The sequence below is a fragment of the Ailuropoda melanoleuca genome, chromosome 6, assembly GCF_002007445.2.
Source record: "Ailuropoda melanoleuca isolate Jingjing chromosome 6, ASM200744v2, whole genome shotgun sequence".
In the NCBI taxonomy this organism is placed as follows: domain Eukaryota; kingdom Metazoa; phylum Chordata; class Mammalia; order Carnivora; family Ursidae; genus Ailuropoda; species Ailuropoda melanoleuca.
The window spans coordinates 53,228,353-53,245,697 of record NC_048223.1 but is presented as its reverse complement, the minus strand read 5'-3'; the positions used below and the strand labels follow the sequence as shown (position 1 = coordinate 53,245,697).

Sequence of the window (17,345 nt, the reverse complement as noted above, 5' to 3'; positions counted from 1 at the left end):
CTTTCTTTGTTCTTGGGGGGACACTCCCCAGTGGGGTCCACCAGCTTCCAGGCCATCCTGCATACACAGAGTGCATCCCTTTTTCCTTTCTTCAGGCACCTTCCTGAAACCCCCCTCCCTTCCTGCATATGTTAAAAGTGGGGCACTGATTAAATTTTATTTTTTACTTCACATAATAATAATATTTGAAAATATTCACATGATAAGCAGTTGATTAACTCTTTCCACAGCCCTAAGATTTGGACATCATTCGTTTTTACGGATAAGAAACGGACTCACTGAGTTTAAGAAATGTTGCTTTGGGTCATCCAACGAGTGGGTGTTCAGAGTCAGGACTTGGAACAAGAACTTAGCCTCTAATCCCTCTGATGAATGCGGACGGTTCACTAATCAGGTGCAGGGCAGGGTGCCAGCGCCTGGGCGCACAAACGGGAGAAGAAAAGGAGCCCTGCCCCTAAGTTGGTAAAGGAGACCAGCTACAGACACCCGCACAATATCCCGCACTGGGGGGGGTCAACAAGAACGCAGCTCCCAGGAGGGGACGAGCTGAGACCCCTAAGTCAGAAAGGCACCAGGGCAGTAGCAGCAGATCCAGGTGACAAGCCGGCAGCGACAGTCCCGGGAGGGAGCGGGAGGCCAGCGCCGGTGGGACCCGGGCTCGCAGGGGCGCCCCAAGCCGACGCCCGCTGCGGGGCGCCCGGGGCTCGACCCCTGGAAGGGCCGTGGCGCTGCGCGGGCCACGGAGTCCGAGGCCTACGCGGAGTTTGGGAGCAGAAGGGGAGAGAAGCCTCATCTCATGGTGGCGGCGGGCCGTCCTAGGAGGCGGCCGTCCCCTCGGGCTTTGTGGAGGATGGGGGGCCCGGGGCTGCTGAGCGGAGGGGGGGGGAGTGCGCGTGAGGCGCGGGCGGGAGCGCAGGCGCAGGCGGGCGTGCCCGGAGTGCGCTTCCCGCGGGCGTCTGCTGCTCGAGGTCTGTGCCCCGGGCCTTCGCCTTTGTAAGAGCCGCACCCCAGCGGGAAAACGAAACTAGGTGGTCACCCTGCTCCAGGACGAGGCGGAGGCCAGAGCCAGGAAGCGAGCTTCTGCAAGATCCTGGGGAAGAGGTTTGCGGAGCTGGGGGTGGTTCCGTGTGCGATTTGCAGCGGGGGCCTCTGGACTTTGGTCTGGGGTCTTGCATGCCTCGCCGAGTCTGCGTGCCACTGGAGTGACTTTTTTTTTTTTTTTAATAAAATGACAGGAGAGGGGCACCTGGGTGGCTCAGTCGGTTGAGCCTCTGCCCAGGTCATGATCTCAGGGTCCTGGGGTCAGCGGGGAGGCTGCTTCTCCCTCTGTCCCTCCCACTCGCTTGTGCGCGCGCGCTCTCTCAAATAAATAAATAAAATCTTTTGAAAAAAATAAAACAACAGGAGATTGTTCTGTGTTATTTTTGTTGTAAAGTGTGGCAGTGATGTTCTTTGTTATCTCTTTGCATTCTAAACGGAAAGAAGTCCCTGCTTTCCACCTCAATTCAACAGACAATACAGGTGCGCTGCTGTGCACCTGTGCCATTATTCCCGTTGGGTAAAGTTAGGAACTTTGGAGTCAAAGCGAATATACATTTTAGAATTTGACAGCTATTGCCGAATGGCTTTGCTGAGAGATTTCCGCACCGCTTCGCGGAGTTAAATGACAGTGCTCGTCTTCTGTGCCCTTGGCAACCCTGCTTTGCTTAATACTTCTAATAAAGATGGGGGTGGTATTGGGGATCTAAGCAGAAAACGCCAAATACCTTATACACTAAAATTTTTGTCCCCTTTGACTTTAATCATTCGTTCATTGATTCAGCGAATTATGTTGACTGCTGAGAGCCAGACATTGTGCCCGACATGATCAATACAGCAAAGAAGAGAACAGACAAGGGACCTACCTTCAGGGAGTTAATTTCTGGAGGGAGTAGATCAAGATAATAAAGAACAAATAAAGCATTGTGTGTCAGATGGTGCTATGGAGAAAAAGCACGGAGAGGGTTACAGTGCAGGGTGTTTTCCATTATAAATATGTGGGGGAGAAAAGGTTTCACTGAGTAGCATTTGAGTAAAGAACTGAAGCAGGTGAAGAAGTGAGCACTGTGGTTATGGGGCCAAGGAAGGAAGTTCAGGCAAGGAAAGTTCAAAGCACCGTGGTTATGGGGCAAGGAAGGAAGTTCAAACTCTGGAAGGTGGGCGTATACTTGCCATGCATGGATGGTGTGGTTGGAGTAGGAAGAGCAGGGGAAAAGTCATAAGAAATGAGATCAGAGAGATACTGTCATGGGCCTGAAGGCTATTGTAATGTTTAACCGAAGCAGGAAGCCACATTTTACTTATTTTTATCTTTGTAAAGATTTTATTTATTTGAGAGAGTGAGTGAGAAAGAGAGAGAGAGAGCAGGAGCAGGGGAAGGGAGAAGGAGAAGACCCCTCACTAAGCAGGGAGCCCAATGTGAGGCTGGATCCCAGGATCCCAGGATCCCAGGATCATGACCGGAGCTGAAGGCAGATGCTTAACCAACTGAGCCACCCAGGTGACCCAGGAAGCCACATTTTAGAAAAGGTGCTGAAGACTTTGTTGTGGGTGAAAAATAAACCCACAATTTCCTCCTTACCAAGGATGTAGAAAAATCTAATAGCACTCTAGTGCTTGAAAAAATTTTCAGTGCATTGTTTTCTGCCTCATTTCTGCTGCTTTCCCTTCTTTTCTCTTAACCATATCTGGGCCGAGAGATTCTCTTTGCTTATTATGGTTTAGATGGATAGCAACTAAGTAATCAGAGGTAAACACGGAAGGGAAAAAAGTTCCTGGTTACCTACTTATATTGTTTAGGAATTTAAATTCAGAAACACAAAAGCCATCTGTAAATACAATTTCAAAGGAAGATACATTTTCAGGATCGAAAAGAAACAAGCCTGGCTGTCGAGTGGGTGTTGAACATGCCAAAATTACTAGATGGAATTTGAATATTGATCTTTTTTCACAGACTGTTGGAATGGGTGAGTTCTTGGGAAAATCAGTAGTCCTTTGTCTTTTGAATTTATTCTAATCAACATGTAAAAGATAGCAGCTACCAACAAAGGGAAATAGAAAGTGAAACATGGCAGTTGATCTAAAATCTGCTTGGGAAACCAAAACTTAAGTAATAACCCTTTCAAGAAATAGGTGTAGGAGAGGGTTTCTCAATGTCGCGTTATTGACATTTGGGCTGGATGATTCTGTGTTGTGGGAAGCTGCCCGGCATCGTGAGATATGGAAGCAGTGTCCTTCCACATACCCACTAAATGTTAGTAGCACCCTGCAGGTGTGACAAACAAAATCGTAAGTTGCCAAAAGCAACTTTTTTTTTCCCCTCTCAGGGCAACTTTCTCTTCTCCCCTCACACCCTCCCTCCTTGAGAATCCGTGCTATAAATTATACCCTATGTATTTGTTTGAATTCATTGAGTTAGTCCTCACAACTGGAAGAGATAGAGCTGGATTTCAGGTAGGAGAGAAAGAATTGAACACAGATGGAGAGCAGTTGGGGACAGTCCTGGAGTTCATGAGGAGGCCTGAGTAAAAGGGAGGATACCAAGGGGAATGTTGGAGAAGGCCCACTCCCTTCGGCGTGGGACTGCGGAGTGGAGGTGGTTGTATTACATTTGGTCTGGCTGGGGGCAAGCCACAGAGCTGTGGATTCAGAGTGAGGGTGGGTCATTCAAGCTGGGGCAGGCCATGGGTAGGGGCCCTCATTCCCAATGCAGTTCCAGCACCAGCAGCATCATGAGAATGGAGACACTGGTGGCCAGGGAGGGTCCTCAAGGAACTGAAGCTTGCAGTGGTGTGCTGACAGCAGTTAGCAAAGATCTGGCCTGGGGGCACCTTCACAGTAGTGAATGACAGGAGCTGTGGCTTGGCCTGATTTAGGGGACATGAGAGACATTCCCTAGGCACTTGGAGAAATTTTGGAACTCTAAATAAGGACACCAGCTGAGGTTCTGCCAGTCATTTCCATGGGAGTAGCCAGCTCCTGGAAGTCAGCTGTCAATTTAAAGAGACTTCTTGGTAATGCCTGGAGATAGTCATGTGTAAGCTTCAATACCAAAAAAGCATGTGTTTTCAATACCAAAAAGCATCTGTTTTTCTGGTTTTGCTGCTTGTTGTTTTTCTCTGCAAACATCCAGGCTATTGCAAACATGAGAGCTGCTGAGCCCTGAGGGTGCAGAGACCTCCTCCAGGATAGGGAGGGAGGGGATAGAGAGATGGTATTAGGTTATGAGACACTGTAATAACTGTGGTCTCTGCAGGTTGTCAAACACCTCACACAAACACATCACATAATCCAGAGACTAATTTTGCAAGAATAAGCTCTGCTTTCTGGTGGCAAATGATGGATAGCAGTACCTGGGAAGAGTTGCCTAGTAGAGAATCAACCAATTATCCAACAAGTATTTTACCTTCAGTATTTTTCTCTCTGGGAGAGTAGGCAGCGGTCAGACTCATTTTTAGCACCACCTGGCCTCCTGCCCCAAACATAAGCACTGTAAGATGGCATTTTTGTTCCATCTAGTAAGTCTCTGATTTTAATTACAAGTTAATGGGGAAGATTGCCTCTCTGTAACTGATGTTTGCCCTTCAATGATAAAAAGTCTGGTCCCTTAAATTCCTATAGAATTCTGGTAGGAATCCAAAGGCCTGTGCAGTCTGTCTGTGAATTCCTTGAGGACTTGTATCCTTGTGGATTAGGGTCCCCACCGAGAAGTGCAGGCTTTCCTCTGGTAGTTGAAAAAAGGTACAAAAGGGCTTGTCCCCTAGAACCTCTGGAGGCAGCGTGGCCGGACCAACACCTTGATTTCAGTCCAACGAAACCCATTTCAGACTTCTGACCTCCAGGACTGTAAGAGAATAAATTTCTGTGGTTTTAAGCCACCAAATTTGTAGTAATTTATTACAGCTGCAGTAGGAAGTTAATACATCCACCCCCCAAGTAAATAGAAGAACGAAAAAAGTCACATGGTTTCCTTATTTTATCCTTTTAAAAATATTGCTCGGTATACAACCCCTTTTAATAAAATGTCATAATCAAAGGTGATTGTTACTGATGGTCTCTCAGATCATTTTGTATCCTTTTCCTATGTCTTGATCAAGATCAGAAAACAACTGAATAAATCGTGCTTCAAATGGCATAAAACAAGAGAAGCTGCTTGGAATAATTTGGCAATAAACTAACTTCCAGACATCTTCCTGGAGAAGCTGACTTTTAATTGACTGTGCACTTGTTTTACTGTCTGTGTAGACTGTGAACTTCAGGAGGTTTGGGGAAGTGTCTGCTTTCTTCACTGAAGGATAACAGAGTATGCCACCCCAAAATATGCCACGTTGGCATACGGATTATTTTTATTTTTAAAGATTTTATTTATTTATTTATGAGAGAGAGAGAGAGAAGGTGCATGCACATGAACAGGGAGAGGGGCCGAGGGAGAAGGAGAGGCTAAGCAGGGAGCCTGATGTGGGTCCAATCTCAGGACCTCGGGATCTCGACCTGAGCCAAAGGCAAATGCATAATGACTGAGCCACCCAGGCGCCTGGCACATGGATTATTTTCAGCTGAAGGCAATTAAGAAGCAGATGTAAGGAAAACTCTCTGCAACCCCCCTATCTGCCTAAAAGCAGTACATAAATTTGTAAAGGTGTCCTTACCCTCTCTACCCAGAGAGAGAAGTTGATTGATGCCTGAGACCACTCTAGGCCCCTATCAGCCCAAGTCACTACCGGAGAAATCTACATGACAAACCTTATTAACTAGCTCTTATTTTCCATTAATCTCCCCCATATATTTACGTTCCTACAGTTTGCCACACTAGAAACTCAAGGTTCTTTTCCTTTTTCTTATCCCTTCTCTAAATGTAATGTTAGTTTGTTAGGATGCCATGTAAGTCCAAGTTCTAACCACCCTTTGAGCTACTCGTCACTGGGCGCTCCCATGTGTATGGGAGATGCATGTGTTAATCAACCTGTTTTTCTCTTGTTCATCTGTCCTTGTCAGTCTCATTACAGGGTCCTGGCCAGTGAACCTAAGATGGATGGAGTAAAAAGATTTTTTCCTCCCCCACATCACCATATTCGGTATCTAACACTGAGAACTATATGTTGATAAAATGAATGAATTAAACATTTTATTTTATGTAAGTCCAGTGCTTTATTTGCTACCAATCTACTCAAAAAACTGTTTTTCTACTAGATAACATTCACAGAGAAATGGTTCCTCTCACTCTCACATACAGAAATGTATACATATCTGTTTCACTATCCACTGTTGAGTACAAACAATATTGTATCGGGTTTCAGTATAAATGTTAAAAACTTACATCACTATAGTGGATTACTTAATATGTTTTTGAAAGCAGCAAGCAGAAAAAATGATTAGAGTTAACATGTTTACCTAAAAATCAAACAAAATGTGAACGCCGTTCATATTTCCACGGCTAGGGATCCTGTCTCAGCGTTCCCAAAGTCAGCAGCCAGCCGCAGGGCCCGCTCATAGTACTCCAGGGCCTTATTCATCTCTCCTTTGACCTTGTAGACGAACCCAAGAATGCTCAGGCTTTCTACATCAGATGCATTTCTACGAAGTTTCCTTAAAGCCAATTTCTCCAAAGAATTCATACTTTTATCCTTAAAAAATGACGCTTTCTCTATTTTTACTGCTTTCAAATAATGGATAATTGCATTAACCTCAGATTTCTTTTGAAATTCCTGAAATTGACCATAGTGGAAATGTATCTTTTGGAGTTCTTCTTCTTCCAGTGATTTCAAGCAGAACGCTTTTTGATACGTGTCTTCAGCTCTTCTGTAGTCGCCAGCTTCTATGTACATACTTGCCAGGTGTATATAAGCAATTTCAAATGTGGGCTTTTGTTCCAGAGCAAATTGAAAATGAGATACGGCTAATCTTATCATTCTATCAACATTTTCTCTATCCTTTCCTCTAGGCTGCCAGTTGGCAGCTCTCTTTATTTCAATCATTTGTGCCCTGTAGCAAAGCCCTATCTGGTGGTGCAGGAAGGCGGAGGAGGGGGTGGCCCGCAGGGCCGTTTTTAAGAGCTGAAGAGCTTTATCCAGAGAGCCTTTTCTTCGGTAGAACTTGGCCGCGTATCGGAAGACGTAGGTCTGCGAGGACATGTTGGTCAGTGCTTCTTCAATGTACTTTTCTCCTTCAGCTTCTTGGCCTAAGTCCTGAAGCTTCAGGGCAAGGAGAGCCTTAATATACGCATCTTTTGGGTTTAGCCTGATGGCCTCTTTCAGGGGCTGCAGACAGAACGCCTCGCTAGCCTCTCCTGCTGTGCTGAAGACATCCAGGCGGTAGATGGTGATGGCATACCCAGTGCTAAATTCAGGGTTTTCCGGCTCCACTGCCAGAGCCTTCTCAAAGCAGGCCTTGGCGCGTTCATAGTTCTTCCCTCCACATTTCAGCAAGGCCCATCCCTCCTCACAGTCCATCTGGGGACACTCCATCCTGTAGCGGGAGGGAGCCTCGAACTTCCGGCAGGTGCTCTCCACCTTGTCCAGGTAAGCCTGGGCTTCTGCCGGTCTGCCCATGTGGTAATACAGCCAGGCGTAGTTGCCCCACGTGACCAGACTTCTCGCATCCGATTGGGCAGCATGTTCCTGCTGGATGAGGTCTTCAGCTTCCTTCAGGCTCCCCAGGGCTTCCTGGTTCTGGCCCTTCAGGTGTTTCACGTAGGCCAGCAGGTTGTGGATCCCCACGTTGTATTTGGTGTCTAGGAAATCAATCTCATTGAATCCTGTTTTCCAAGTCAGGCAGTTCGGTGTCTTCAATGAGTAACTCCCAGGTAAAGTGACATCTCAGCTGAGCCAGCTTATCTTTGACCTCATCCGCATTCTCACTGTAAAAACAAAAACATTTTCTTTGTTGAATGGGGAACAATCAATAGAAAGAAGCCAGATAAAACACCTCCTTTTTAGAACTTAGCCTTGGAAAGGGCATGCCTTAGAGGCGTGTATTTCTAGGATCGCACGGACTTTGAATGCAGTTTGCCTGGTCCCATACACCGGCTTCACCACTTTCCACCAGGTCACCTCTCTGCTTCAGAGTCTTGTTTGTAAGATGGGGATAGTAATAGATTGACCACACTTGAGTCTGGAGTTGGGTGAAAATAAATACGCCTGTTTCTGTGGAGCACTTAGAGCATACGTATTATGTGCTATAATGAGTGTCCTATGTTCTTGTACCTATAATCAGGACAGAAACCAGTTAGAGAGGAAGAACCTTACAAAACGTTATTCACTTCAGGACCTTAGTCTGTAGATTCTGCAACAAACGAAGGCCACCTAAAAGGGATGATATTTGTTCAACCAAGTTTTTCCCCCTGCTTATTATTTGAAAATAATTATAGACTCACTGGTACTTGCAAAGAGAATACAGAGGTCCAGCGTACCTTCCCCCAGTTTCTTCCAGGGGTTGTGCCCGACCGAACGAGAGTACCATAGCAGAGATACTGACATTGGGACAGTATCTGTCAGTCTGTGTCATTTCATTACGTGAGTAAATCCATGGAACCGCCACATCAATGAAGACGCAGAACTACTTTATCATCGCAGACATCTCCCTCATACTATCCCTTCAGAATCACGCCTGTTACCCTCCCTTCTCCTCGCCAAAAACCCCTAGCCTATGCTCACTTGTTTTCATCTCTATAATTTTGTCCCTTCAAGGATGTCGTATGGAATGATACAGTGACATTTTGAGATTCCTTTTTTTTTCACTCATCGTAATGCCCCTGACATCTATCCAAGTTGTTGAGTTTTTCAATGGTTCATTCCTTTTCACTGGGGAATAATATTTTGTGGCACGGGTGTGCCGCAGTCAGTTTACCCATGCATGGATTCTGGGACATTTCCATTGTTTTCGGTTTGGGCCTGTTACAGATCAGGGTGCTATGAACAGCTGTGCAGACTTTTGTGTGGACATACATTTTCATTTCCCTGGATTAATGCCCAGGAGTGGCATATAGGTCATATGGTTAGCGTGTACTTATGTTTTTAAGTAACTGCCAAACTATTTTCCACAGTGACTGTATCGTTTTACAGTCCTGCTAGCAATGCATGAAGGATCCAGTTCTCTGCATTCTTACCAGCATTTGGAATTTTCACTTAAAAATTTTTTTTTCCTTAGCTCTCTTAATAGGGGTTAGTGATACGGCACTGTGGGCTTAATTTCCCTTCCCTAAGGGTTAGTGGTGTTGAAAATCTTTTCCTGTGCTCCTTTACCATCCACACATTGTCTTTGGTGAAATACCTGTTCATATATTCTGCCTGGTTTCTAATTGGATTGTTTGTTTTTTCATTTTCAGGTTTCAAGAATTCATAATAGATTCTAGATGTGAGTCCTTTGTGAGGTGTGTGGTTTTCAAATATTTTCTCTCAGGGTGTAGCCTGTCTTTTTATCCTTTAAAGATAAAGGTCTTTTGAAGAACAAAAGTTTTTATTTTTGATGAACTGTAGTTTATTGATTTTTTTCTCTCATGTATCATGCTCTTGGTATTGTGTCCAGGAACTCTGCAGCAAGCACTGAAGATTCTCTCCTATGCTTTCTTTTTCTTTTAATTAATTAATTATTTTTTTAAAAGGTTTTAATTCATTTACTTGTCAGAGAGAGAGAGAAAGAGAGCACAAACAGGGGAGTGGCAGGCAGAGGGAGAAGCAGACTCCTGGCTGAGCAAGGAGCCCAACTCGGGGATCTATCCCAGGACCCTGAGATCATGACCTGAGCAGAAGACAGATATATAACTGACTGAGCCACCCACTGGGCCCTCCTGTGATTTCTTCTACATGTTTTATAGTTTCACCTTTTACATTATATCTGTGATCCATTTGGAGTTAACTTTTGCATAATGTAGGAAGATTAATGTGCTGGCTCATTTTCTGCCTATGGGTATCTGATTGTTTCATCATCATTTGTTGAAAAGACTATTATTTCTTCAGGGGCACCTGGGTGGCACAGCGGTTAAGCGTCTGCCTTCGGCTCAGGGCATGATCCCGGCGTTATGGGATCAAGCCCCACATCAGGCTCCTCTGCTGTGAGCCTGCTTCTTCCTCTCCCACTCCCCCTGCTTGTGTTCCCTCTCTCACTGGCTGTCTCTATCTCTGTCAAATAAATAAATAAAATCTTTAAAAAAAAAAAGAAAGACTATTATTTCTTCATTGAATTGCTTTTGCACCTTTGTGAAAAATCAGTTGGCAGTAATTATGTGGGATTATTTCTGGGTTTCTTATTCTGTTTCCCTGAGCTGTGTATTTATCCCTACAACAATACCATATAATTTCACTTACTGTCTTTTAAAATTGTGTAGGGTGATTCCTCTCACTTTATTCTTCTTAAAAATTATTATTCTGGTTCCTTTGCCTTTCCATGTAAATTTTAGATTAATATTGTCTATATTTATAAAAATCTTGCTGGAGTTTTGTTAATATTTCTTTTTTTAAAGACTATTTATTTGGGGGAGAGAGAGAGACTGTGTGTGTGCATGTGAGAGAAAGCATATGGGGTGGTGGAGGGGCAGAGGGAGAGGGACAAGCAGACTCCCTGCTGAGCAGGGAGCCCGACTGGGGTTTGATCCCAGGACCCCGGGATCACAACCTGAGCTGAAGGCAGATGCTTAACTGACTGAGCTACCCAGGCACCCTGTTGCTGGAATTTTGATAGGAATTTTATATCACTTAAGGGAGAATTGACAGTTTTGCTATGTTGAGTCTTCTAATCCATGAATATGCTATATTTCTGTTTACTTAGACCTTCTTTGATTTCTTTCATAAGCATTTTGTAGTTTTAGGCATTCAAATCCTATACATTTTATGTTGTGTTTACAAGTAAGTAATTATTTGAAGCAACTAAAATTATATTGTATTTTAACTTCAATTTCCACATGTTTATTGCTAGTATACATAAATACAATTGGTTTTTGTACATCAGTCTTATATTCTGCTACCTTGATGGGCTCACTCATTAGTTCCGGGAGTTGTTTTATAGATGGGGTTTTCTAGGTAGACCATCATGGCATCTGTAAACAGCGTCAGTTTTATTTTTCCTTTCTGAGATGTATGCCTTTTATTTCCTTTTTTTGCTTATTGGAGAAGAACTTCCTTTACCTATTCTTTTAGGGTAAATCTTCTGGGGACATCTTTTAGTTTTCCTTCATCTGAGAATGTCTTTTTTTTTTTTTAAGATTTTATTTTTAAGTAATCTCTGCACCCAACAGAGATTTGTGGAGTTTGAATGCACAGTCCCAAGATCAAGAGGAGCACACTCCACTGACTAAGCCAGCCAGGTGTCCCTCATCAGAGAATGTCTTGATTTCATCTTCATTCTAGAAGGATATCTTTGTTGGATATAGGATTCCGGGTTGGAAGTTCTTTTCCTTCAGCCTCTTTTTTTCTAGACTCCATGGTTTCTAATGAGAAATTAGCTGCCATGAGAGTTGTGGGTTTTTCTCCCCATTATAGGTAAGGTGTCATTTCTGTCCCCTACTTTGTCTTTAGTTTTCAGAATTTTGACTGCATTGTGTCTTGGATTTCTTTGGGTTCATCCATTCTGGTGTTTGCACTGCTACTTAAATTTAGTATGAGATTGGATAATTTCTCTCATTCTATCTTCAAGTTCATGAGTTCTTTCCCTGTGTTCTCCATTTGGTCTCTAGGTAAGGCAATTTCTTTTGTTAAGTGAGGGGAAGAACACATCCTCTTACTCTTTCTGTGTAGGATATGTATGGACTTCCCGAATAGAGAAGTCTAACCAAGGTTTCAAATGGTAAAGTTGGTTTGGGGAATGTGGGGAGGCACTGATCTGACTCGTGATACTGAATTGATCCTGGCAGTCTTTGGACGAGACAGTCAAGATCATCTAGCACAGGCAGGCACTGCCCAACAGGCCAACTTCACTGGGGAAAGGGAACTGAGAAGACAACACTCAGCATGTCCAAGGCTGCCAAGTGAGAAACAGTGGACTTTTACTGAGTAAAGATGTGGGCCTGTCTGTGTTAGCTTCTGGTCTCCACAGTTACGTTGGTCACTCCACACTTCCTGTGCAAACGAGACACACAGGGTGGAGTACATTCTCAGTGAGTAAGTCTCCCATCTTGTACTCTAATTAAATGACCCTAATGCAAAAAAGCAAAAAACTCGGACAATAAAATATAAGATGGTGATCTAGATGGCAACATACGTAGGTATGTGCCTATGTAAATTTAAAAACTCTCCCAACAAAGAAAAGCTCCAGGCCAGATGGTTTCACTGGTGAATTCTACCACACTTTTGAAGTGTCAGGAGCAAGGCGGAGCTACCAGATGTTGGGGGAGCCAATTAAAGCAACCAGCCCCAAAGGGAAGAAGTAAGCCTTTATTCATTACTGTGATGATACAAGTAAGAGGCTAAAACTGGAGAAAACTCCAACTCTGCTGTTCCACTGTCCCACACAGAGTGGCATACTGGTTGCAGGCCACATAGATCAGCGCAGATATGGCCAAGGGCCCCGCAGAGAAGTCTCTGGCTATTTATGAACCCTGAAGTTGGGGGAAGCATTTTGGGTACTGACTCAGAGTGGGGAGACGTGTCTTCCAGTTTTCCCTCTCCACCCCTCTGTCACATTGTCTCAGCAGAGGTACGTAAGGAAGACCTCTACCCAAGGCCTCAGATAAAGAGACCAAGGAATGAGGGGTCCTGGGTCAGGAACTGCAAATATGTGAAGAGCGTGATGAGCCAGAGGGGCCTGCGTCTTGGACTGCAACTTCCTTCAGAGGCTGCATTTCACTGGCTGTGCCACGTTGGTGATGGGGGAGGCAGCTGTCCCTCATGAGGCCTGTCAGGTGAAGCCTTTGTATTTTCCTATGGCAGGTCTGGAAGATCACATATGGAGATTTAACCAGGAGTTGGAACCCTCATAAAAATTCCAATTCTCCTAAAACTCTCCCAAAAAATTAAAGAGGAAGAACATTACACTTTCTAATTCATAAATTCTACGGGGCCAATATAATAGCGATACCAAGGCCAAATAAAACAAAAACAAAAAATTAAACTACAGACCAGTTTTCATTATGAATATTAATGCCAAACCCTCGATATTAGCATACTGAATTTAATAGCATCTGAAAAGGATTATACACCATGACCAAGTAGGATTTATTCCTAGAATGCAAGAAATAATAGTTCAATGTAGGAAAACCAATCACTTGAATACGACGCATGAACAGAATGAAGGAAAAAATCCATATGATCATCTAAACTGATGTAGATAAAGCATTTGACAAAATCTCAACACCCTTTAATGGTAAAAACACTCAACAAACTAGAATAGATGGAAACTACCTCAACATAATAAAAGCCATACATTGAAGTTCTGAATCAAGGTGCCCACTGATCTGTGTCCTGATAAGGGATCTTACTGACGTCCACATGACTTTTCCTCTGTGGTGCATGGATTGAGAGAGAGCCAGTGCACTTCCTCTTCTTCCAAGGATATCAGCCCTTTCAGATTAAGACCCCACCCTTATGGCCTCAATTAACCCTTAGTACTTCCTCACAGGCCCTATCTCTACATACAGTCACAGTGGGAGTTAGAGCTTCAACATACGACCAGAGGAACACAATTCAATCCATAAAGATGGCCAGATGATTTTTGATACATGTGCCAAGACCATTTAATGGGGAAAGGTGTTTTAACTAATGGTGTGGGGGCGGGGGGGCACCTGGGTGGCTCAGTCAGTTAAGCCCCTACCTTCAGCTCAGGTCATGATCTCAGGGTCCTGGGTCCATCTGGCTCCCTGCTTAACAGGGAGTCTGCTACTCTCTCTCCTTCTCCCTCTGCACCCCCCCAACTCATGCTTGCTCACTCTCTCAAATAAATAAAACTGTAAAAAAAAAACCCCAACCCCCCAAAAAAACAAATGGTGCCAGGAAAGCTGGATATGCACATGCAAAAGAACGAAGTTGGACCCTTACACTGTATCCCAAAAAACAAAAACCTCAAAATGGACCAAAACTACAAAAATCTTAGAAGAAAATAGGAAAAAACTTCATGATGTTGGATTTGGCAGTCTTGGTTAGGACACCAAAAGCATGGACAACACAAATAAACAGAGATAAACCGGATTTCATCAAAATTAGAAATGTTTGTACATCGAGGAGCACTACTGACACAATGAAAAGACAGTCCACAAAACGGGAGAGATTATTTGCAAATCACGTACCTGATAAGGGATTAATATCCAGACTATATAAACAACTCTTGTAACTCAACAACAAAAAAACAAACAACTGGGGCACCTGGGTGGCTCAGATGGTTAAGCATCCGATTCTTGATTTTGGCTCAGGTCGTGATCTAAGAGTCCTGGGATCGAACCCCATGTTGGGCTCCCTGCTCATTGGGGAGTCTGCTTGAGATTCTCTCTCTTCCTCTCCCTCTCTCCCTCCTCCTACACATGCTTTTTCTCTCTGTCTCTCAAATAAATAAATCTTTAATTAAAAAAAACACAACAACTGACTAAAAGATGGGCAAAGGATTGAACAGACATTTCTCCAAAGAAGATACACAGGCCGCCTTAAGCACATGAAAGATGTTCAACATCACCAGTCATTAGCAAAATGCAAATCAAAAGCAAAGTGAGATACCACTTCACACCGTTAGGATGGCTACTATCGCAAAACAGAAAAAACAAGTGTTGACGAGGATGTGGAAAAATTAGAACTGTTGTGCATTACTACCGGGAATGTAAAATGGGGCAGTTGCCATGGTAAATGGTGATGATTCTTCAAAAAATTAAATAGAATTGTCATATGATTCAGCAGTGCCACTCTGGGATATATGCCCAAAATAAATGAAAACAGAGACTTGAACAGATATTTACATACTTATATTCATAGCAGCATTGTTCACAATAGTCAAAAGGTGGGAGCAACCTAAACGGCCATCAAGGGATGAATGGATAAACAAAGTGAATGTACGTACAGTGGAATATTATTCAGCCTGATCATATTAGGACATTCTCACACCTGCTACAACATGGATGAACCTTGAAAACATTATCCTGAGTGAAATAAGGCAGCTGCAGAAAGCCACTTCTTGCATGCTTCCACTGATAGGAAATATCCACAGTAGGCAAATCCACAGAGAGAAAGCAGATTAATGGTTGCCAGAGCCTGGAGCGAAGGATGAGTGGACAATGACTGCTTAAAGGGTATGGGGCTTCTCCTCAGAGTGATGAAAATGTTCTTGCCCTAGTGATGGTTGGACAACATCGTGAATGTACTAAATACCACAAAATCGTATGCTTGAAATAGTGAAAATGGCTAATTTTATCATACATATATGTTATCACAATAAAAAATCATGCTACTAACCTGAAGAGAAATTCTACAGGTGACATATACATATTTTTCCTTAGTACATATTGAAAGAAACACAAAAGCATTAAAACATAAAAACTAATTAGTATGCAGCCTGAAATGATCTCATGAACCCCTCACTGGTACACCTTATGTAATATGGGTTTAGGAGCGCCTGGGTGGCTCAGTCAGTTAAGTGTCTGACTCTTCTTTTCAGCTCAGATCATGTTCTCAGGGTCTGGGCTCTGCACTCATTGGGGAGTCTGCTTGAGATTCTCTTTCCCTCTGCCCCTCCCCTGCCTTTCTAAAATAAATGAACAAATCTTAAAAAAAAAAAAAAAGAAAGAAACATTGGTTTAAAGGTTAAATGTATCACTGAATACAGATGCCGGTCCCTGTCTCAGCTCTATCATTTGTCATCTCTGGGATCCTTACCGTTTCTAAATCTAAGATTCTTTATTGTAAAATCAGTATGATCTGAGTACCTGCCTCATTGCTGTCTTTTGAGGGTTAAATATAATAATTTACATAATACTTTAAGAAGACAGGCTGGCACTTAATAAGCAGTGAGGAAATGATAGCTACTTCTATATTATTATTATTATTATTATCATTTCCTTTATCAGTGATAACCCACTCCATCAGTCTATGGACTAGGGAGAAGGATTGATCATAGGCCTGTAATTAGGCACTTTCTGGAACTTCTGTCCCTTCAAAATTTTGTCCACTGGAGCACTGAGGGGAAATCTGCAAGTCAATATTAATTAAATTTTTTTAGTCTGTTGATATCAAGGGTGATTTAAATCAAGATTCAGTTTGGACAACATAGAAATTCCCACATTAGGGCCTTTAGCTAAGAGAGATGTGAATGTTCTAAGTACACAGCTCCGGTCAAGCCCCGTGGCCAGCAGGATATCAAGGATCTGCAGACCACTGGCTTCCCTAGCAGAGAGGTAATCTGCTCATCTTAAATCCCGTCAGACTGAGAAGACCTGCCGTGGGCGCCCAGCAGTGCAGACAGTGAGACCGGAGGCCTACAGAAGAAGGTCTTGTTGTCCAGGCCACGAGCTTCTGCTACCCCATGTCCACAGAAGTTTTCTCAAGAATCTGAGAGAACCCGGGACTGTGGCTCATACACTTAGCCCCCATAGTGAGGAGCCAGCAGAAAGCATTGTCTCTTTCCAGTCCAACTTTCCGTTCCTTCCCTAGGTCAGACAGTAGTGAGTTTAGGGAAAAGAATTTCAGAGACAGGGGGTCATTTCCTCCCTCCCTAGAAAACTCTTTTCCTGCATCCCTCTGCTTCTTTGGACCTTATTATGAGGTAAGCTGCCTCAGGGTGATGGTAACACAAAGGAAAATGCCTGAATTAATGAACACTCAGTCCACAAGCAGATGCTCAAATAGAAGAGTACGAGAACTTGACATTACTGCAACGAAGTCTCTTGAGATGGTTTTGATTAACATTTTTTCCAAAACTTTAGACTGAAAGGCGGAGAAGCAGAGAAATCCTTACCTCATGGCTGCGGTGAATTAGACAGCAGTTCTGCAGCTCCTCAGAGACCCAGCCAGTCTTCAGGATGTTCTGGACTTAAGCCCCGTCACGGGGCTAAATAAGATCAACAGTTAATGATGTAAGCTGTAGGCGTGTTGTTATCAAATTAAACTGGAAACCAAGATAAAAACTGAAAGTGGAAACTGAAACTAGTTAGCAGAGTTCCTGCTTGGGGAAAATGAAACAGGGATTGCTTTCTTTGTTCTATTTGAAAAAACCGATAGAGAAGAGGCTGGTGAAAGGAGTTTCACTGATCACACTAATTCCTTTCTCGGGCTCTGCATGACCTTGTGGAGAGCGGGCAGGGGGGCATTGCCAGGCGTGTAGAGTCCACTGAGCCCGGGGCCAGGGATGCCTGTGAACATCAGTTCTGTGAACTTGCCAAGCTCACGCCCCAGATCTGTACCTCT

General features: G+C 43.7%; 1 protein-coding gene across 1 annotated transcript; it reads right to left on the bottom strand.

Moving 5' to 3' along the window:
• Window positions 1-6,161: 6,161 nt before the first annotated feature.
• On the bottom strand, window positions 6,162-17,027 carry LOC100475782 (interferon-induced protein with tetratricopeptide repeats 1). The gene is given in 3 exon segments (XM_019794276.2): window positions 6,162-7,788; window positions 7,790-7,894; window positions 16,897-17,027. Coding segments are annotated over 3 exon segments (1,440 nt in total). The 5' UTR covers window positions 16,902-17,027; the 3' UTR covers window positions 6,162-6,458.
• Window positions 17,028-17,345: the final 318 nt, after the last annotated feature.